The sequence below is a fragment of the Liolophura sinensis genome, chromosome 6 (assembly GCF_032854445.1).
Source record: "Liolophura sinensis isolate JHLJ2023 chromosome 6, CUHK_Ljap_v2, whole genome shotgun sequence".
Taxonomy (NCBI): domain Eukaryota; kingdom Metazoa; phylum Mollusca; class Polyplacophora; order Chitonida; family Chitonidae; genus Liolophura; species Liolophura sinensis.
The window spans coordinates 80993247-81017189 of record NC_088300.1 but is presented as its reverse complement, the minus strand read 5'-3'; the positions used below and the strand labels follow the sequence as shown (position 1 = coordinate 81017189).

The 23943-nt window shown below is 39.5% G+C and overlaps 2 protein-coding genes across 2 annotated transcripts; one reads left to right on the top strand and one right to left on the bottom strand.

The window, feature by feature from the left end:
- Positions 1 to 614: 614 nt before the first annotated feature.
- On the top strand, positions 615 to 22212 carry LOC135466791 (very long chain fatty acid elongase 4-like). The gene is made up of 8 exons (XM_064744478.1): positions 615 to 720; positions 8800 to 8890; positions 10100 to 10287; positions 10776 to 10856; positions 11479 to 11650; positions 12060 to 12187; positions 18341 to 18502; positions 20032 to 22212. Exons 2-8 carry the CDS (start codon positions 8824 to 8826, stop codon positions 20140 to 20142), a joined length of 909 nt encoding a protein of 302 aa, XP_064600548.1. The 5' UTR covers positions 615 to 720; positions 8800 to 8823; the 3' UTR covers positions 20143 to 22212.
- Positions 4383 to 7340, bottom strand: LOC135467601 (uncharacterized). Its single transcript, XM_064745374.1, has 3 exons — positions 7308 to 7340; positions 5820 to 6112; positions 4383 to 5534 (listed from the first exon to the last, which is right to left on the bottom strand). Exons 1-3 carry the CDS (start codon positions 7338 to 7340, stop codon positions 4526 to 4528), a joined length of 1335 nt encoding a protein of 444 aa, XP_064601444.1. The 3' UTR covers positions 4383 to 4525.
- Positions 22213 to 23943: the final 1731 nt, after the last annotated feature.

Genomic DNA, 23943 nt, shown 5'->3' with positions numbered 1-23943 from the left:
CTGTAGAGCAGACTGTTGAAATACAGAGTAGGCTACTAGAAATACATGCACCGTGGCTTAGCTATAGGGTATAAGCTAATCGATGTCCATCCCAAAATCAGCATGGCCCGGATAGTAGGCATGTAAGTACAGGCTGTATTTATACGCGCTGTAGTGTAGGTGCGTTTTGGAATATGCTCATCATGATAGGTTATATCAATACTGTTGGAATAAAATAAATAATATGCCAAATAATATGATAGCTGTAGGCCTATGGATTTATCCTCACAATCCAGGTGCCGCATAGGCTACATACAGGCCTGTATCAAATACCGGTATTACAAACGCCTATGATCTTACACAGCTATATATTTGAGACTTTCACAAGCAAAACCAGTTTAATTGTACATTTGAACTGTGGTTTTCCTTTTTGTGCTTAACCAAGTCAAGGTCAGTGAAGCATACATTAGTTGTTGAGTTTCTGTAAGACGCCTTACTGTAATACTAGATGCATGTTCAGATACGCCGAAGTCCAAGCGAGATGCGTTTGACATGTGACAACATGTGCGCGCTGAGACGACGCCAGCGATTGGCTGGTTATCTGAAGATAACCTTTGACCTGTTTCCAGGGGTGGAATTTGTTCCCGCGTAGTCAGTGGCAACATTACCTCTCAGGGTATATCTTGACTATACCGATACTGGGTCGACATTAGCGGGATTGTCCATGTATCATTTTTATAGGTAAGTACCTCGACTTAATTCTTACATCCATGAAAAATCGGAGAAATGGCTATATAGTGGGAAACGAGGCGTGGTTAAGGCGTCTGCAAGCACATGGATAAGGAAGTTGCCGGCAAAACTGTGTGTTCACATCGTGAACATTGTACCACTGTAACGAAACCACATGGACTGTAGACATGTCTCGGTGTAATAGGGCTATGTGACGGAGATTTGTGTACGGGACAGATCGGGGGTGTTAACTGTAGGGGTGTTAACTGTATGGGTGTACGCACGGAGTTGTCATCAAGCGTTTACAGTTGTTTTGTGTACATCATATCGTATATTCCCTACACGTGTGACGTATTCACAGTGAAACACATTCAGCTCTGAACATGTGTACGTAAAAGCCTCGCTTACTGGATCAACCCAGGCCATCCATGCGACTGGCACGGTTAAGTAGCCTGCATGACACACTATATAGTATGTACTCAAAAGTTAAGTCCAGAACACACTCACGAGAACCTCAAGACAGGTCAGATTGCGCAAGAACTCTTGTCGAAAAGCTGACTATCCTGTACCCCATCTCTCTGATTAACCTGTTATCATATGCTGTTCTTCTGTATGCCCGGTGTTTTTTTAATTTATTTTCATTCGTGTGTTTTGTTTTGGTGCAGTGAGTCAGAAAAGGTTAATTATAACTAAGTTGTATGTATGGAGGCATAGATTTCACCTTGTTTGATGCAGTGTAGCATTTACTGTGGGTCTGTATGCATGTAGCAGTTGGTCACCCATGTAATTTACACTCATCAGGTCAGACAGAAATGGTTAACTTCAAGCTTTGTGGTTGCTCAAAGATACATTTAACTATCTGTCGTGAAACATGCAGTTGTCATCTCCCCCACTCCCTTTAATACGTGTATGATTCCTTCCTGAGAAGTCACTTTTGCTGAGAAGATTTTCATTTGTAACAATGTAACAGCAATTGTGTGATGACATGTTAGTTGTGTTGGAACCCTCAGCAGTCTTGTACACTAACAGTGACATGGTTGTGAGCTCTACACCCAGTACTGTCGAATCAGCATGCCATCCATAGACATAAGGTGCACCAGGGTGACATCATCATGGATGTGTATTTGTAGGTTTACAGCTGTTGAGGAGGCATAACATCAAAATACAATCTTCATGATTTGATGTAGCAGGAATAGAGAATGGACACAAAGGGAGATAACTGTAGTTGTGGAACTGCTAATAGAGCTTTAGTAACAATATCAAGCCTACATCTGTGGAGTCAGCTACTCTCACAAGGTACGGCACTGGCCTGTATTCCCTAGTGTCCAACTGACAGTGCTGTAATCTAAAGTTTTGAATAGAACAAAAACCTGGCATTGGTGAACTCTGATGAGCTGTCAATGACATGAATTTAGCACAGACATTTGTTTTCTCTCCACTGAAAGCTGGAATGCAGAAAACAAGCAGGCATGCAGAAAACAAGCTGGAAAGCAGAAAACAAGCTGGCATGCAGAAAACAAGCTGGAAAGCAGAAAACACGCTGGAATGCAGAAAACAAGCTGACATGCAGAAAACAAGCTGACATGCAGAAAACAAGGGTATAAAATTCACATAAATATGTTTGTGAAAACCAAAAATTTCACACATTTCCCCCCAAAATTTAAGTGAAAAACTTGAAAACTAAAGATTTTATGGACCCAAGGGTCATATTTTTCATGTAAGACACAGCTAAAAAATCCTCAAATTCCACATTGATAGTTTGGGTTTTTTTTCAGTACATTCATGACATTGGGTATGCTAAGTTCTGAGTCGGTAGCTGTGACACAGTCTGCACTGGTGACAGTGGGCATGCTAAGTTCTGAGTTGGTAGCTGTGACACAGTCTGCACTGGTGACATTGGGTGTGTTCAGTTTTAAGTCAGTAACTTTGGGGTGCTTATATGCAAAGGTGTACCATGACGTGTGACAATTGAAAAAATTTTCAAAATACCATGATTCACATTATCAATTGTTTTTCACATAAAATAATCATTATATTTTCTGAAAAGCATATCTATTAGATAACTAAGCAGCCCTGTTGACCTATAACATTCCGAGAATAGTAGATGGTTTTAGTATGTTGGATGAACATTGACAGACACACAAGTGAATTTCATACACAATAATAGCTTTTCATGGAAAAGTTTATTAAAAATGCATTTGTTTGAGAGTGCAAACCAATTCTGAAGTAAAGAAGTCTGCAAAAATTTCTGAATTAGTATGTTTTACAGAAATACCTACTTTATGTTGGACGAACACAAGACGGACAATGTCCTCTCCAAATGTCCAAATAATATTGCCCTAATAATATTGCCCTTAAATGCAGCTGGTTAAGAAAATGTAAACAGTTGCTAGTAGAATGATTTCATAAAAAAAAAATGCCTGAAAACTGATCTTGTCCATAAAATAAACACTTGAAAAAAACAAAATATATGTTGGACGAACATAAGACGGACAACTTAGATGTTGGACGAACACATAAATTGGATATTGGTATAAAGTGAGAACTATTCTTTCCACTATTGTAGGAAGCAAACAACATATGAAAGTGTGTCAATAATTATTTTAGCCTCCTGTTCTGTACCAACTACTCAACCACAGCATGCTAATTTTGCTTCATTCTTTACTCGACAGCTACCAACGTTGGAGTTTGTTGCCTTTTCCTTGTTGCTTTTTAAATTCCATTATAGCTTGTGTTCAGTATGTTAGAGAACTCCAATTTTCAGTTGGTATGATTGGCATTTACCCTAAATCCTTTGATTGTTTTTGTTTATGATGGCTCCCCATCTTCTACTAGCACTTCTGATTGGGATGCGTACGACTAAATCAGGAATTTGAACCAAAACTGAGGAAAATAGAAAGGTGTCAGATTTGTTACTTTGTTGTATGCGGCCCAACCGAAAGTGCTAACCGAAGACGGGGAGCCGCCATAAACATGGCGTCGTTTTTATTTGAATGTGGGGTGATGATTTTCTTCCAAAGGAATCAAGGCAAGGCCTCCATGATTGTAGCATGCATATTTGTGTTGGCCTGTTCTTTCAAAGGAGACATGGGAAAAGTGCCTGAGGTGCGAGATGGCAGAACTCTGGCACTACTACACAAGAATCAAATAGAATGTTCCACCCCATAGTGGTAGTGAAGGTGTACAGCTATCTAGAGCTACTTCTAAATAAGGAAATGCCCACTTATACCGAACGATCGATGATTGGCTGAAAATGCCCTGGCAGAGGTACTTGGATCACAATGCTGTTGTCTGTCGAAAGAGCAGTTTTCTGAAGACTTTCAAATGTACAGTGAAGAAAGGGTGTTAACGTAGCCTATAAACGCATTATCCATCTTGCTGACAGGAGTAAGTGAGCGCCTGGGGTTTAACGTCATACTTAACAGTATTTCAGTCATATGACAACGAGGAGTCCTTCTGGTGTGGGCATATATAGTGTGTCTTCTTGTGGCAGGGCGAGTCCATGCCGCCACTGGAACATCATGCCAAAGACACCAAACATGACACCCCACCCAGTCACATTATACTGGCTTGAACCTGGATCTCCTGACCTTGCTGATGGGAAGAAGACTGTGTAAATTAAAAGTCCTCAAAAATATACATGACACGTTGTCCATGAGAAAGAATGTCTGGGGGTGTCAGGCTATGGACCACCTCATCGACAGTAATAAGGTGTATGGTTTTGTCCATTGTCCATTCATCTTGGTTGTTGATACTGGGATGGAAATAGTGTGCATAGAAGGTGCCTTTCGGTGGATCTTCATATTCTGCAGGAGCATCAACCACCTGAAACATGCAGACACATGACTTGTGCCTTAGATGACAGTTCTGAGTGAAGCCGTTCTTTCAACTTTTTGGTGCCACACTGATGGCATTGCCTTTTCGCACATTTTATGTTTGGCAGAGAGCCTTTGGGGTAATCACACAGTGTGATCCCTGTTGCTTCGTACTTATTCCCCAACTGTCTTTCACCTGTTGAGTTGATTGCCTTCAGCTTCATTTCTATATTTACACACTTTTCACATAAGCATGTAAAAAACTTACCACGGTCTTGAGTTTGAACATGCTTAGGTCTGAGTTTAGTAAATTTGCTGTAGGACAGTTTTATATTCGGATTTTCAGACTTGTAAATTTCATATGCAGACCGAAGGGTTCTGGTCATTGTTTGTCTTTGTTTATTTAATCGCTTGAGTACAGCTTTTTTGCCTGAATGAATGTACCAGATGTAAGGCTTCATGTAGAAGTTTTGCACAGCTTCATGTGTGGGAATGTGGATCTTCATGGTAGCTTCATCAAGCTTTGACCATTTAATAAGTGTTGCACCCCGAATTCCCATTTCCCAGCATTTTCTCTTGTGGTTTTTCATTCGAGCTACATGACTACCCAGTACATGTCGTTGCTTTGTGTCTTTGGATTTCCTTGATTCCTTCAATTTCTGATAATACTCCTTAAATGTGGTCATTGTGCATTCCAAAAACTCAATTCTTCGCTTCTTATTGGGCATCAAAATTACACCAGACTCGTGCAGGAGTTTTCTTTTTCTTGGTGTACGGCATGCACTTTTAATCAGCCCATGGAGCACAGAGCTGAATTTCGATGCACTGTTGGGAAAAGCACTTTTCACCCTGCTAACTGCCTTTCTTTGTGCACTAGGTGTGCTGTATGTAGTGTCCGGTTGGTCCATCAAGTAATTAACTGACGACTTCTTGGCCAGTTCCCTGCAAGCCGCCTTTGTCTCCCTGTCTTTCTCTCTCACACGCCTCTTTTTTTGGCCACTCATGTTCATTCTGTTGACAAAAAATACAGGATAGCTTTACACATTTCAGTAAATATGGTTGATCTTTTGAGCAATAAAGGTGTGCTAAAAGTGTACACATGTGGAATTGTATTTTACTTCAGCTCTGGGTCCAAGTTCAGTTAGGAGAAAGGAATTGTCAGGAATTATGAATGAAATGACAGTCAGTCAGTCAATATTTCACTTGAATTAGAAGGTCCATGAATTTAGAACAGAATCTCTTAAAAATTTTCATAAACAGTAAAAGAAAAAAGGGAAAAATCAAAAGTTTTTTCACCTGTACTTTTGTTGAGCTTCTCTCCACTTTTGACGTTGCTCTAATTTCTTTTTCCTAGTGCTTGGCGCTGCTACAGATTTTTTTGCTTGTGCGTGTGTTTCCGTCTGTTTGTCTAACGCTCGTTTTTTGGCCATCCGAAGTCGAGCTAGTTCCCGATCGTGTACTTTTTGTTCCTCAGTCCTGTTACTTCGGAACAGTTTTTTTCTTAGTTGTTCTGACGTCCTTTGCCTTTTGTCTGTAAGCTTTGCATCTTTTGGCATTTGTTGTCTTTTTATGAGCTTGACCAGAATCTCCTGGTGTCTGGAAAAAACACCAGGAATAAGTTAAAAAAATGTTTTGTGTTGTTCTGAGTTCTATGTTATGTTTATATTTATTAATTTGATTGTTGTCTTACACTGTACTCGGGTATATCTCACTTACACAACCAGAATTAGGGTGAAAGGAAATCTGGCGGCACCCAGGGAAACCCACGACCAAGTTGCTGACAGACCTTCCCACATACTGTTATGTTTTTAATTCACTGCCCATCAATCTCATATTAACCCATGAACTGGTCTCCAAATGTGTAAAAAAAGGGGACAAAATGTGGAAAAAAGGGGAACAATAATCAAGTTAGTTTAAGGAAGTGTTTGAAAAAACAGAATACCATAAATTCCATCAGTCTTAATTTTTCTTATATCTTATATAAAACAGAAAAGAATTAAAATAAACATCTGTAAACTGAATTTGCAGATGCCATAATCCATGTCGTCATGAAATATTGCAAGAACTATTGTTGTCTCTATGGATTATGAAACCTGAAGGTACTATACCACAGATTTTTGAAAAAAAAAATGGTAATCATTCTGGTCGAATTATAGACTTTCCCAACTTTAATATCAGTTTAACAAAATATAATACTATACATGCCAGTTTTAATGTTTTTTGTTTTTATTTTTTTTATTTGATTTGAGTTCGGCTATTCCCCACAAATACAAAAACGTTAGCTTGATTAGCACTGATAGACTTTTGGCCAATAATCTATGGTATAGTATCTTTTAAACTAAAAGAGAGGTTTATATTTATTGCAGTTTGTTTATCACACCTGTCCTCACTCAAAGCCAGTTGATTTCCGTCCGTTTTTGGTCGGTTAATCCCACATAACGAAAAATCCATCAAATGTTTGTCCAACACAATGTAATTCCGTCAGGATGTTATGTCCGACGCAAGTGCCCTCCGTCAAGTTGTTACGTCCGACAAATCTATTGTCCGTCTAATTGTTACGCCCGACAAATCTATTGTCCGTCTAATTGTTACGCCCGACTCAAAATTTAGCCAAACGAACCATTTTGCACAACACCTACGCTTGAAACTCATCAGCAAACAGCAAGAAACTGGCAAATTTCGAAGTTGGGGACCGCTACAAATCTTACATGGGGTACTAAGACCGTTATTATGGTATCATAATTACGTGTGTCGCCCGTAACATCAGTTGAAAGCGGAACTTACCTTGACAGACTCCCTTAACTTCCATCGAGCCATCTTGTCATCTGCTTGTCAACAGAGACGCTGGTGGAAATGACATTTAGGTGCCGAACTGATGACGTAGACCGCACGTTTTCTATAAATAGCCTGGTTTATTGGGGTTTACACACACCTGTTTGTTGGGCGTAACTTCGGACAGAAAGCGAAGTACATTCTTTTTAATTGTCTTTTCTCGAAAACAACGGAAAGCAAGACCATTCTTGACTGATCACATTAAAAACATCAACAAACAAGACACAGTGACTTCAAAAATTTCAAGTAACTTTTATTTCTTTCTCAAAATAGAACATTCAAAGATTTATTTAGGGGATGACGGACAATGTTCGTCCAACTAACAACTAACTGGAACCAATATTTTCCAAGGAAACACCAGATAAACGTGTTTTATTTGCTAATCACCCCAAAAAACGCGATTTCATTTGCTATGGAATGTATAAAAGACCAAGGTAAGGCATTCGTGGCAATGAAAAAACGGAGGTCGAAAAGACATTGTCAGTGCATGTCAAACTTCGTCGCGAAGAATAAGCTAAGAAATCAACGCATTTCTTGCTCAAAGTATTTATCTGGAGAACCCACAGAGTTATAATTGTGAATTTTATTCAAGTACAATATGCTAATTACAATGATACTTTGGAATAAAACATACAACATTGGTGGATAAAAAAAAAACATGTACTGAAGTTGAAAATGCAAAAAAGTACACCTCTGTGTATAACCACCCTTTGACACATTCTACATGTGTGACTTTAAGTTTTGAGTCTGTGGTGTCTGCACATGCACACATCTATCAGACCCTGTGACAGGTTCGTGCACATAGCAGAGGTACGTGCACATTGCAGAGGTACATGCACATTGCAGAGGTACATGCACATTTGTCAATAGCATGATGTATGAGGAAAATCTACAAGTTACTTATAGGCTCATAGTTACTTGAGGTTGTTAGTCTTGTCTGGAAATCAGTGCTCTTTACATTATGACTCACCGGTTCGTGTTAGATCTGTTTTGATAGAGCGTACACTGTAGTAACGTGTGTGTTATTATCACTGGGTAATCTTTTGTTCTACAAATGAAAATTTCTGAATCTGTGAAAATTGCTGTTAATCAAACAGGTATATTGTATCGAATTTGTGACATTTCTGTTGTTTCGGGTGACACAGGTATAATTTGTGACATTTCTGTTGTTTCAGGTGACACGGGTATAATTTGTGACATTTCTGTTGTTCAGGTGACACAGGTATAATTTGTGATGTTTCTGTTGTTTCGGGCGACACAGGTATAATTTGTGATGTTTCTGTTTCAGGTGACACAGGTATAATTTGTGACGTTTCTGTTGTTTCAGGTGACATAGGTATAATGTGTGACGTTTCTGTTGTTTCAGGTGACACAGGTATAATTTGTGACGTTTCTGTTGTTTCATGTGACATAGGTATAATTTGTGACATTTCTGTTGTTTCAGGTGACACAGGTATAATTTTTAACCATGGATCTCATTATGGACAAGATTCACCATTTTCAAACCTTCTACAACAAGGCCCATTCCATGTCAGGTAATGATCTCACTTTCTCCTTCCATCTTCCCGAAGGATCACGTTTTGTCAGTGATGATTAGTGGATGTCAGTTATATCAGTAGTACAACCGTCAGGTTTCAGCATACACATCTATAGACATGAGCTCTGTATGGTTTTCATTCTCAATCAATTCTTGATATGTGAGAAATTCCTCAGGACTTTCCAGTCAGAACTACACATGTAAGATAGGTTTTTTCCAGTTCTTGAGCTAATTATAAATTTAAATCATGTATCAAAATATATGCCTTGACCCATATTGTTATCTCACTGTGCAATAGTTTAATGGTGTATTAATTTTTGATAGAATGAAGCCAGATATTTTGTGTTAAATGTTACCTTATTGTTGAAGTTCTTGAAGACGTGCACCATTGAGGGTATCCGAACTATGTACTCTTACTGTGTGCCTGCTTAGTGTAGCTATCACAGGGTCAGATGTTGTTCTGGATCAGCCGCAGTGCCGGGAGTATGTAGCCCACACAGTAGCATTTATTGAATGGACTGCAGATCAGCAGATGCAGATTAGGTGCAGTGTAATGATATAGTGGACTCTATAGTTGTGCACCTGTGCAGGTGTATGTCACCATTTCTGGTGTGTCATATGATACACTGAGGCATTGTACACTTCCAGGTGCCTTTTTGTCTGACACAGGTATGGTTGAGGTCATTAGGACACAGCCAGAACTCTGTAACATCTGTGTTCTCTCGTCGATGACCTCCTGCATCTATACAACATCCCTGTCTCAAGTATATGTAGCTCTGCATATTGATTAGTAATAGAAGTGCGACATTACATATATGGTTAATGTCAAAAAATTAAAGCCCGTGTTTTTCTTTATATAAAGCTTGTACTATGCGATTCATTGCTGGCATATATACTATAATAGTACATGTAAGTGTAATGTAGTGAATGTTTTATGGACAATCAAAAAAGTTTGTAAGGTATTTGTATGATATCTGTATTGAAGTTGATTTGAGTAAAGTATATTTACCTGTATTAAAACTGATGGAGGTGATGAAGGTATATTGATTGCTGCACGACTACCTCTATTAAAGCTGATGTTATTTGATGGAAATATATACATGTACCTGTGGTAAATCTTTTTTCAGTTACAGCTGTAAATACAGTATCTGTTGTAAAGCTGACATCTGGGAATTCACAAGTGCCTCCCCCATTGGTTTGCTTTCAGATGAACGGGTGGCCAACTGGTTTCTGATGCAGAGTTACCTGCCCACTTTAGCCATCACAGGCCTCTATCTCTTTATTGTATGGATCGGTCCCAAAATCATGGAGAGTCGGGAAGCATTGAAATTCAAATACACACTCTTCTTTTACAACTTGTGTCTAATCATCATGAATTTGCATATATTCACAGAGGTATGATCTCAGATGGTTTGCATTGTGCCTGGTCAAAGACTGCTCTTCTCATATGTGTTCTAATTAGAGAGGCTAAACCAGAAAATACTGGTCACTGCAAAATAGTGGGTGAAATGCAATCACTCTGATTAGTGCTTACCAATTTTTTACAAAAAATCTCCAGTATTGTCTCTGAAGATAGACTCTACGTAAATAGTAAAAATATAATATTGGCCTGAAACATTAAGATAAAACTTGAAGGCATATGCGAAATAGCTTTAAAGTTACCATGATGGAGTATTATTGTTAAATATGTTATTCTCTTGGTCATTTTTGCTGTCTTCTGTACATTGTCAGAAACAGGTAATCAGTGTCATAATTCTGTGCTCTAGATGTTGACCTCAAGTGTAAAATTTGCCCATTGTAAGTAGAACCTTCATTACAAGGGGGCTTTTTTTTAGAACTATGAATTTTGGTGTACGTGTATTTATTTTGTAATTCTGTTTCAGATCATTATTGCGTCCACAAATCTGGGATACAGTTATTATTGCCAGCCTGTTAATTACACGTACGATGTGAATGAAATGAGGGTGAGTTGGTTATATAAAAGTGTTTTTACAAAATTCGGAATTAGTTTGATATAGTTATTATTGCCAGCCTGTTAATTATACGTACGATGTGAATGAAATGAGGGTGAGTTGGTTATATCAAAGTGTTTTTACAAAATTCGGAATTAGTTTGATATAGTTATTATTGCCAGCCTGTTAATTATACGTACGATGTGAATGAAATGAGGGTGAGTTGGTTATATCAAAGTGTTTTTACAAAATTCGGAATTAGTTTGATATAGTTATTATTGCCAGCCTGTTAATTATACGTACGATGTGAATGAAATGAGGGTGAGTTGGTTATATCAAAGTGTTTTTACAAAATTCGGAATTAGTTTGATATAGTTATTATTGCCAGCCTGTTAATTATACGTACGATGTGAATGAAATGAGGGTGAGTTGGTTATATCAAAGTGTTTTTACAAAATTCGGAATTAGTATGATGTTTAAACACAAAACAACTCTCATTAAATTTTTGATTTTTTTGAAACTAAATTTCATATAAATGTTGCTTTGTTTTTGCATTAAACCCTAATTTTATTTTCCTGAGTAAAGAACATTGTAAAACGTCATGTGATGTAATTGATTGTTTGTGTTTTTACAGATAGCAAAGGCTTTGTGGTGGTTTTACTTCTCCAAATGTGTGGAAATGCTTGATACAGTTTTCTTCATTTTACGGAAAAAAAACAATCAGGTGTCATTTCTGCATGTGTATCATCACGCGACCATGTTTCCTATCTGGTGGATCGGTGTCAAGTGGGTCGCAGGAGGACAGTGTAAGACAACTTCACTTTTTCCTGTATCAAACTGGAAATCTTTGTTCTCTAAACTGTAGCTGTGGAGTTAGTAGTTTATTGGAGTGGTCTCCCTTAGCTATCAGGTAGATTTGTAAAAGCTAAGCTTTGATGAACAAGCGTCAAAACTGCTACCATCTGATTGCACAAGTTAAAATTGTTTGTCTGCATGAAATACAGCCTAACTGATCATATGAATCAGGGGGTATTTTAAACTTTCTACAAAGTCTATGTATGTTACCAGAGAAAAATCTTGCGAAATTCGGTCCACTTCCAGTTGATGTAATCCCAGATCGGGTAATTTGTTATTGTTATGAATTACAGATTACGATGTGATGACAGTGGGGTTATGTGAACACAGGTGTTGAATCTGTGTTTTCATGTTTTTCAGCTTTCTTCGGTGCCATGCTGAACTCTTTCATCCATGTTGTGATGTATACGTACTATGGAGTCTCGGCTCTGGGACCACAGTTTCAGAAGTACCTCTGGTGGAAGCGCTACCTGACCAAACTCCAGCTGGTGAGTCACGCTAAAACATGTTCATACAAATCCCTGACCAAACTTCAGCTGGTGAGTCACGCTGAAACATGTTCATACAAATCCCTGACCAAACTCCAGCTGGTGAGTCACGCTGAAACATGTTCATACAAATCCCTGACCAAACTCCAGCTGGTGAGTCACGCTGAAACATGTTCATACAAATCCCTGACCAAACTCCAGCTGGTGAGTCACGCTAAAACATGTTCATACAAATCCCTGACCAAACTCCAGCTGGTGAGTCACGCTGAAACATGTTCATACAAATCACTGACCAAACTCCAGCTGGTGAGTCACGCTGAAACATGTTCATACAAATCACTGACCAAACTCCAGCTGGTGAGTCACGCTGAAACATGTTCATACAAATCCCTGACCAAACTCCAGCTGGTGAGTCACGCTGAAACATGTTCATACAAATCCCTGACCAAACTCCAGCTGGTGAGTCACGCTGAAACATGTTCATACAAATCACTGACCAAACTCCAGCGGGTGAGTCACGCTGAAACATGTTCATACAAATCCATGACCAAACTCCAGCTGGTGAGTCACGCTGAAACATGTTCATACAAATCCCTGACCAAACTCCAGCTGGTGAGTCATGCTAAAACATGTTGATACAAATCCCTGATCAAACTCCAGCTGGTGAGCCATGCTGAAACATGTTCACATCTCTGTTGTTTGAATCACAAATCTGTTCATACAAATCCCTGACCAAATTCCAGCTGGTGTGTCACGCCGAAACATGTTCACATCTCTGTTGTTTGAATCACAAATCTGTTCATGCAAATCCCTGACCAAACTCCAGCTGGTGAATCACGCTGAAACATGTTCATACAAATCCCTGACCACGCTCCACCTGGTGAGTCACGCTAAAACATGTTCATACAAATCCCTGACCAAACTCCAGCTGGTGAATCACGCTGAAACATGTTCACATCTCTGTTGTTTGAATCACAAATCTGTTCATACAAATCCCTGACCAAACTCCTGCTGGTGAGTCACGCTGAAACATGTTCATACAAATCCCTGACCAAACTCCAGCTGGTGAATCACGCTGAAACATGTTCATACAAATCCCTGACCAAACTCCAGCTGGTGAATCACGCTGAAACATGTTCATACAAATCCCTGACCACGCTCCACCTGGTGAGTCACCCTGAAACATGTTCATACAAATCCATGACCAAACTCCAGCTGGTGAGTCACGCTGAAACATGTTCATAGAAATCCCTGATCAAACTCCAGCTGGTGAGTCACGCTGAAACATGTTCATACAAATCACTGACCAAACTCCAGCTGGTGAGTCACGCTGAAACATGTTTACATCTCTGTTGTTTGAATCACAAATCTGTTCATACAAATCCCTGACCAAACTCCAGCTGGTGAGTCACGCTGAAACATGTTCATACAAATCCCTGACCAAACTCCAGCTGGTGAGTCACGCTGAAACATGTTCATACAAATCCCTGACCAAACTACAGCTGGTGAATCACGCTGAAACATGTTCATACAAATCCCTGACCACGCTCCACCTGGTGAGTCACCCTAAAACATGTTCATACAAATCCATGACCAAACTCCAGCTGGTGAGTCACGCTGAAACATGTTTACATCTCTGTTGTTTGAATCACAAATCTGTTCATACAAATCCATGACCAAACTCCAGCTGGTGAGTCACGCTGAAACATGTTCATACAAATCCCTGACCAAACTCCAGCTGGTGAGTCACGCTGAAACATGTTCATACAAATCCCTGACCAAACTACAGCTGGTGAATCACGCTGAAACATGTTCATACAAATCCCTGACCACGCTCCACCTGGTGAGTCACCCTAAAACATGTTCATACAAATCCATGACCAAACTCCAGCTGGTGAGTCACGCTGAAACATGTTCATACAAATCCCTGACCAAACTCCAGCTGGTGAGTCATGCTGAAACATGTTCACATCTCTGTGGTTTGAATCACAAATCTGTTCATACAAATCCCTGACCAAACTCCAGCTGGTGAGTCACGCTGAAACATGTTCACATCTCTGTTGTTTGAATCACAAATCTGTTAATACAAATCCCTGACCAAACTCCAGCTGGTGAGTCACGCTGAAACATGTTCACATCTCTGTTGTTTGAATCACAAACCTGTTCGTACAAATTCCTAATTTATATGTTAATTATCAATGTTGTTCAGCCGACACCTGATACATGTGATGTGTTTGATGTTGTTGGTCTCCAGGGTTTGGGCGTCTCATCACCTGGGTACAAACAAGATATTACACTTCTCAGTAAATTTCATGACCCACTTTCCCCTTTTATCTGTTTAATTTTGTTAAGGTTGTCTTTTTTTCCTCCATTAGTTTTACAAATGCTATGATAATTACATTTTGTGCTTTTCATTGAAAAGTTCTATCTTTAGTCTGTCATTCACCCAATTACGAGCTTTGTGTATTCTTTGATATTAGGCAGTAGCACAGGTAGATTTGCTCTACTTTGTTCCTTTAGGGTGATGAGAAAGAAGGATAAATTGTGCTTCAGTAATGTTGTTATAGATTTTCTGCCTGAGCTGGGTAAGGGTTTGTGTACATGCTGGCAAAACAACCATCGTGCTTTCAACCTAGAATTAGAAGATAACCTCCACTTGTAAACAGAATGTCAGTTTTTTGTACATTTTATCTTGAACCAAATCAGTGTTATTACCACGTGTGCATTGCATGAGGTGTTAAGTATTTCATGTTGCTGAGGGATTTTAGTTGTTGCATGCTAATGTTACATTTTAGACTCCCGAATTTCTTCAGAGAGAATGTTTTTTTTTGTTTTGTTTTACTTTTTGTGGAACAAATCAGTAAATGATCTTACATAATAATTCATTAAACATTAACACATATATGTTGTGAAATCAAACTTCTCTGCATAAAACGATTTCATTGTGAACTGCGAAGGGTTTTGATTTTAATCTGAAAATGATCCGAGTAAAGACATGGGCATGACTGAATTCCATTTTTCTGATATTTTCTCTGAGTATACATACCTTGTAGCTGTTGTTTGGATAGACATACATCCCACAAAGCTGGACGACAGTCTATAATGAGCTTGCTCATTATTGTACAGAAAATGTTCATTGCTTATCTGACTTTGTTTTTTTAACTTGATGACATCATTGGTGATGCCATTGATGATGGTCACAGACATGATCCAGGCCCACTTTGATGTCACAAAGTTCCCAAAAATCCAATAGGAGCAAGCCAGGGTGTTTACAAGAGATTAAAGACTGTCTAGATTTGTATGGTTTATTTCTGGCCATATTACAGATTGCATACATGTACATAAAATAAGTGAAAAACATAATATATCCATGTGTTTATTTTGATAACTTTCAGTTCAGATCAAAGACCAGTTAACTTAATACAGCTCACCTTTATTAAGCTATAACATAAGGTTGAATGTTTTCTATGTGAAAATAACAGAAGAAGTGTATCAGCAGCAATTTGTGCAAGAATTGATCTTTAAAGAATGTCAAATATTTTGTTATAATTGAGGTGGACAATGTCGCATGTGATTGATAGTCAGTGTGTAATGTGTAACCAGGTATAAACACTGTGACTGATGAAAGGTCTGCAGTGAAGGTATGATGAAATGCCCAGTGGAATGGTACTGTTCTCTCATGTTAACAATGATGTTGTTGTATTGTTATTTTGATGCTTACTTGTTGTTTTCTGGTGTGTACTTTGTGTTTCATTATCAATTATTTCTTTTTTAATTGTTTGAAACCCTTATCATTTATCTTCTTACTTGTTGCATTATATAGTTATTATGAAAGTCAGTGTTCAAATGCTGAGTATGATTTGGTGTTGCTATACTCACTCTAATTGCATGGCCATGTATTAAGCTGGCCTCTTCAAAATTGTAATTTATTGTTACCCAAAAAACTGAGGAGAATACATGCAGGGCCTGGTTCATTTGGCTTCTGACATTCTCGGATTTTCTCATTTTTCTCTAATTCTTTTGAGGTGTTTTTAGTTGCGTGTAGTTTATTTCACCTGCCATATTGCTAGTTAAGGCGCTTTGATTTCACACAGTTATCTCGTATACCTGTAAATGAAAAAATAATGTCTGAATTTCTGACAAGAAGCGACTATGCCTTTCCCCACTATTACAAAGAACTGTGGTCTGACAGATGAGCCCCAACCTCTTATTTTTGTTCCCTCTTTGACTTAATAGAATACTTTGTAGGCTTGTTTTTTCTCTTAGTCTCTTCTTTCTTTTCTCACTCTTTGCTTCTGTTCTCTGAAACTCTGCATGCTTCTATGGATTTGAGTATGAGTCTGCTGTAAAGAGCTGTTAGTGAGGTGTGTGTAGTGGTACAAGCTGGGTATCTGAACACCCCATATAGACAGCTGTTAGTGAGGTGTGTGTAGTGGTACAAACTGGGTACCTGAACACCCCATATAGACAGCTGTTAGTGAGGTGTTTGTAGTGGTACAAACTGGGTACCTGAACACCCATAGAGACAGCTGTTAGTGAGGTGTTTGTAGTGGTACAAACTGGGTACCTGAACACCCCATAGAGACAGCTGTTAGTGAGGTGTGTGTAGTGGTACAAACTGGGTACCTGAACACCCCATATAGACAGCTGTTAGTGAGGTGTGTGTAGTGGTACAAACTGGGTACCTGAACACCCCATATAGACAGCTGTTAGTGAGGTGTGTGTAGTGGTACAAACTGGGTACCTGAACACCCCATATAGACAGCTGTTAGGGAGGTGTGTGTAGTGGTACAAGCTGGGTACCTGAACACCCCATATAGACAGCTGTTAGTGAGGTGTGTGTAGTGGTACAAACTGGGTACCTGAACACCCCATATAGACAGCTGTTAGTGAGGTGTGTGTAGTGGTACAAACTGGGTACCTGAACACCCCATATAGACAGCTGTTAGTGAGGTGTGTGTAGTGGTACAAACTGGGTACCTGGACACCCCATATAGACAGCTGTTAGTGAGGTGTTTGTAGTGGTACAAACTGGGTACCTGAACACCCCATATAGACAGCTGTTAGTGAGGTGTTTGTAGTGGTACAAGCTGGGTACCTGAACACCCATATAGACAGCTGTTAGTGAGGTGTTTGTAGTGGTACAAACTGGGTACCTAAACACCCATAGAGACAGCTGTTAGTGAGGTGTTTGTAGTGGTACAAACTGGGTACCTGAACACCCCATATAGACAGCTGTTAGTGAGGTGTGTGTAGTGGTACAAACTGGGTATCTGAACACCCCATATAGACAGCTGTTAGTGAGGTGTGTGCAGTGGTACAAGCTGGGTACCTGCTGGGCACACCCCTATAGACAGTTATTATATGCAGGTACCCAGCTTGTACCACTGCACACTCATAACCCACCTTCACATGTTCTAACTCACTTCTGGTTTTGCGTATAACCCGTGTGTTTGTGACACCTGTAAACAGCAATCTTGTTCCTAACACTCTAACGCTAGGGTGGAGGGTGGGAGGTGGGGGTGGTGGTGTTTGGAGTTTAGGGAACAAGTATTACAACTTTCTAACAAATTAATACATCCTTCCTGAGCACTGAGATTAAGCAAGCTACAACACCGGAAATCTTGAGGTTTTATTAAAAATAGCAGGAATTCTGCCAGGCTTTGTTGTGGTTGAACTCTCCAGACCAAAACCTTTCACACCTTCAATGAAGCATGTTTGGAAAGCAGAAGATACCAGAAACTTGAATACCTGTAGGTATTTTATTAAAGCAGTAGTACAGGTAGCTAAGGGACATGCCTATTGAGGTATAGTAAATGTTGCCCACCTACGTTGTTTTTTGCCTTGTCTTGACCGATGTCCATTGCTTAGTAGATGAACTAACCAGTGACTGTTTCCACTTTGTCCCCCGTTTCTCCGGACCAGACACAGTTCTTTGTAGGCATGGTTTACGGCTTCAACTCGCTCTACTCTGACTGTGACTTTCCACGCTGGATGCAATGGTCAGCCGTCGCTTACGGAGTCACCATAATTACTTTATTCCTCAACTTTTACACACAAGCTTACATCAAGGCTGACAGAAAGCAACAGGTAAATGATGAATCTGTTACACCTTTAATGCTAATGTCTTCTTCCTTTTGCTGATGATTTTAGATTCAGTTCGTGACGGGCATTGCACATACGGCACGCTCTTTGTTCTGGGGATGTAACTTCCCTGCCTGGATGCACTGGGCGCTAATTTTCTACGCATTCACCATCCTACTGCTGTTTTTGAATTTCTATGTACAAACGTACATCAAATCCTCCCGGAAAAAGGTAAAGGGTTTGTCTTTCAGCAGTGTTATCCCCATAGTTATTGTGCTTAACAAATAATTTAAAAGATAGAGCTGAGGGGAAAAGTAGTGAATATGAAATTACCTTCACGCAGGAAACTGCCAGTTTGTATAATCAAAGAAAACAAGTCAGATAAATTAACCTCTCTGTGGCAAATAATGGTTATTCCATATTTAGAGATAAGTTTGTAAACCAGAATGATCGTCATAGAAGAATTCAGCTGCTAGGAGACACTAGGTTTGGGTTCCAACCCGGTCTTGGACAGTAGTTTGGTATATTTCGTACTTTCACTGTTTGGTGGGGGGGAGGGATGTGTGACAACAAACAGTTTAAGATGCTCATGTGGGAATTTGCGCAGTCATGACATTAATTGAAGACAATTTGTCCTCCAATATGGCCTAGAACAGTCTGTACATGACACGATCAGTGGTTTTCCCCAGGCACAGTAGGTTTTCCCCAGGCACAGTAGGTTTTCCCCAGACACAGTAGGTTTTCCCCAGGCACAGTAGGTTTTCCCCAGACACAGGCACAGTAGGTTTTCCCCAGGCACAGTAGGTTTTCCCCAGGCACAGTAGGTTTTCCCCAGACACAGTAGGTTTTCCCCAGGCACAGTAGGTTTTCCCCAGGCACAGTAGGTTTTCCCCAGACACAGGCACAGTAGGTTTTCCCCAGGCACAGTAGGTTTTCCCCAGGCACAGTAGGTTTTCCCCAGGCACAGTAGGTTTTCCCCAGACACAGGCACAGTAGGTTTTCCCCAGACACAGTAGATTTTCCCCAGACACAGTAGGTTTTCCCCAGGCACAGTAGGTTTTCCCCAGACACAGGCACAGTAGGTTTTCCCCAGGCACAGTAGGTTTTCCCCAGGCACAGTAGGTTTTCCCCAGACACAGGCACAGTAGGTTTTCCCCAGACACAGTAGGTTTTCCCCAGGCACAGTAGGTTTTCCCCAGACACAGGCACAGTAGGTTTTCCCCAGGCACAGTAGGTTTTCCCCAGGCACAGTAGGTTTTCCCCAGACACAGGCACAGTAGGTTTTCCCCAGGCACAGTAGGTTTTCCCCAGACACAGTAGGTTTCCTCAACCCATAAAACTGACTGCCATCCTACAGGTCATTAGATCTGTTATTGTACACGTATAATCATAACAGATAGAGCTGGATTTCACCGTTCATACTGGTACTGTATGAACCGTGTCAGTCTTGAATGCATGACTTGTGAACTTCAGTTTGTTAGACTTGTGAAAATTTGGCCTTTCTCTGAGTACCAATGAGTCGTGGGACAATTATGTAAAGAAATGCCGGTGAAAGTATACATTAAACTTACAGTTTAAAAGTATCCTTTATAGACTGGTGATTTGTTTACAGTTATCAGCTGTATAGTTAGAAGAGACGATCTGTCTGTTAAGTACCATGCTAATCGTGTTTATCGCACATTAGATTGACTGTTCAGATAAGTAACAAAAAGGTAATTACATATCTCCATGACATGTAATATACTCCTGTTTTATTGTAGGCGATAGAGAAGGGCAAAACACAGAATGGCAGCGTGTCCAATGGGAAGGCAGCTCACAACGGAGTCGCTCATGGCAGTGGAGACATTCAGGAGCACAAGAAGGAGAAATAGCAAGTGTAATGTGTACCAGGCACTCTGCTTGTCATCTGACTTGTGTACATGCGGTTTTTAATTCAACATGCAAGTGTCAGTTATGATGTAATTGATTTGTGCATATGAGCATGGAGTTATGACTTCACATAAAATCTGTGATATTCTAACCTCTGATTTGTTGAACACAAGTCAGGGGCAGTATGGAAGTATAACATCACCAATTTTACTGTTGCATGTCATTATATATCTAATCCATACATGCTGTAATGTGCAAATGTAGATAAAGTACATCTGTGGTTTGTAAATTAGAAAAGCATTTCTTACTGAATTTTAAAAAAGAGGTAAAACTGCATGTATGTGTACATTTTTCACGGTACAATAAGTTGCTTTCAAACTCATATTGCAGATTGTCAGAATAATTTCTAGATTTTGTCATTGCTTTTTAAAATATAAAATACAAAACAGTGGTTAAATTTCCAGCAGTCTTACTATTGTCCATCTTGAACTGGTACTCTGTTATTAGTATGCATTTTTACATACATTACCACCAGTCATCCGTTTTTCACTGTTTTCATTTGTTCATGTGTATTTATATTCTTCATTGGAAAACATGTTCATTTTACAGGGTGTTGTAGTCTGTACTAGAATATCAATATTACTGTGTTTTCCAGAGCGAAGATGTGAATTTTTTAAACATAATGAAAAAATAATTGAAATAGAGTTTGATTTATTTATTGTGATTGTTGTTAGCCATACTGAAGAATTTCGTTTGAGATGTAAAGCGTATATCATCGTACATTACCACTGCCAAACAATTACCTGCAATCAGTGATACTGAAACTCAAACTTTGGTCTCCCTTTGCTATGCCATTTGTGTGGTGTTGACAATCAGCTGCTGAATAATGGTCTGTGTTTCTGAAATCAAGTGCTGTCCAGCTACATTACAACATCAGATACCACACTTATGTGCAGATGTCAAAGTTAGTATTGCTAAAAAAAATGTGTGCAGCATAAAAATGACAAATCCCTTAATCTGTGTACATACTCATATTGTCACTTCACATGTGGTACATGAACAGATTGGACATCACGATTGTGTAGTTATCTTGAACATGTGGTACACGAACAGATTGGACATCACGGTTGTGTAGTTATCTTGAACACGTGGTACATGAACAGATTGGACATCACGGTTGTGTAGTTATCTTGAACATGTGGTACATGAACAGATTGGACATCACGGTTGTGTAGTTATCTTGAACACGTGGTACATGAACAGATTGGCCATCACAATTGTGTAGTTATCTTGAGCACGTGGTCCATGAACAGATTGGCCATCACAATTGTGTAGTTATCTTGACCACGTGGTACATGAACAGAATGGCCATCACTATTGTGTAGTTACCTTGAACACGTGGTACATGAACAGAATAGATAAATCAAGTGTACAAATCTCGTCATGACCAGGTTGTGTTTCTGTGATTTGGTGTATTTGTATGTCAGTTGACATTGCATAATGAAAATGTACTTTGACTGTCTCCTGCAGGTATATCAGAGCTGTTGCTCAACTTGCATTTTCCTCTGTTTCTTAATGCTCCTTGTTCACATATATTTTTATGGTACTACTCCTGTACACATCTCTTCGTATTTGGAGCTTATGTTTTGGTTAGGTATTGAGTTTAATACTTACCACTAATTGTGGAATTAAGAATATATTCCTTTTGTTTATCATGAAACATTTTGCTTTGGTTGATAGTATATTTATCCGTTCTTGTACTTTTTTTGAGAACATGAAGTACTTGTATTTCCTGAAAATTTTGTGAAATACTTGGGTGTTCTGTGGGTTATTCTTTGTGAATATTAATGAAAGAAAGAGTATTGAGTATGAGCCACCAGTTGGGAGATGAGTACTTGTATTGTTGAGCACAGTAAGTGTAGGTGATCAGCATTATAGTTGTAAAACATTCACAAATATCATCAATTATTGTCGTATTTTTTCTATTCACGTTGTGCAAAGTTGTACCTGTGTGCAGTTCTATTATTTATCAGCTGTAAGTAAAGGTTATGTGTTAAAGAATAAACTTTACCACGGTGTAAAATGTCAGTGTGTTTGTTGATAATCCATATCCAGTCTAACTTTGCACGGTAAGACAGCCAGGCTTTAACTGATCTCAGTTATCTCCCTTGCTTCAAGTTAACACTGCTTGAATTTCACAGGTATTGAAATTCCAGACTTGTTTATAAGGACGAATGTAAGGAAACAATGGATGTCATAATTTCACAAATGTCAAATCTCTTCACCAGACCCGTTGCTGACTATTTTTGATGTAGTTCCAGTCTCACTACCGTCAGATCTACTAGACATTCCCTATACTGATTTAATGCTAACCAGATCTGAGACAATACCAATCTCACTGGTCAGGTCTAGAATCTGTTCCCTGTTATACTGACTTGTCACTAACTAGATCTGAGATAATACTAATCTCACTGGTCAGGTCTAGAATCTGTTCCCTGTTATACCGACTTGTCACTTATTAGATCTGAGATAATACCAATCTCATTGGTCAGGTCTAGAATCTGCACCCCATCATACTGATTTGTCATCAACTAGATCTGAGATAATATCAATCTCATTGGTCAGGTCTAGAATCTGCACCCCATTATTCTGACTGGTCATTAACTAGACCTGAGATATACTGATTTGTCTCTAACCAGATTTGAGATATACCAGTCTCACTGGTCAGATCTAGAATCCACTCCCTATTTTGCACTGACTTGTCACTAATTAGATCTGACAATACCAATCTCACTGGTCAGGTCCAGAATCTGCCCCCTATCATACTGATTTGTCTCTAACCAGATCTGAGATGTACCAGTCTCACTGGTCAGATCTAGAATCCACTCCCTATTTTGCACTGACTTGTCACTACCTAGGTCTGAGATAATACCAATCTCACTGGTCAGGTCTAGAATCTGTTCCCTGTTATACCGACTTGTCACTAACTAGATCTGAGATAATACCAATCTCACTGGTCAGGTCTAGAATCTGTTCCCTGTTACACCGACTTGTCACTAACTAGATCTGAGATAATACCAATCTCATTGGTCAGGTCTAGAATCTGCACCCCATTATTCCGACTTGTCACTAACTAGATCTGAGATAATACCAGCCTCCCTGGTAAGATCTAGAATCCACTCCCTATTTTGCACTGACTTGATCTGAGATAATACCAATCTCACTGGTCAGATCTGGTATTCAGAGATGTCTCAATCCCTGTACAGATCTAAAATCTGTTGCTAACTAGATCCGAGTACCAATCTCATTACAGTCAGATGTATTAGTCACTCCCTTTACTGCCTTGTTACCACCTAGGATTTTTTTATTTATTAATTTGATTGGTGTTTTACGCCGTATTCAAGAATATTGCACTTGACGGCCAGCAATACAGTGGGCGGATACCGGGGTTGGGGAAACACTTGACCAGGCTGATGGTCAATCTGACAGACTTTTCCACATGTAGCCAGAGCAGAAGCCATCATGAGCTGGACTTGAACTCACAGCAACAGCATAGGTGAGAGGCTCCTGGATCCCTAACTATGATGATGAGATGCCATTAGGTGCATGTACATGTACTACGTGTTTTTGTGGCGAGGCGAGTCCATGTCGCCAAAGTGTTGCAGCCACTGAAGTATCATGCAAAGGACACCAACCATGACACCCTTCTCAGTGACATCAGCCAACCAGTCTTGTTTCCTTGCTCTAACCTCTCAGTGCTGACGACAAGTACGATTTTTAAAGTCTTTGGTGTGACCCAACCT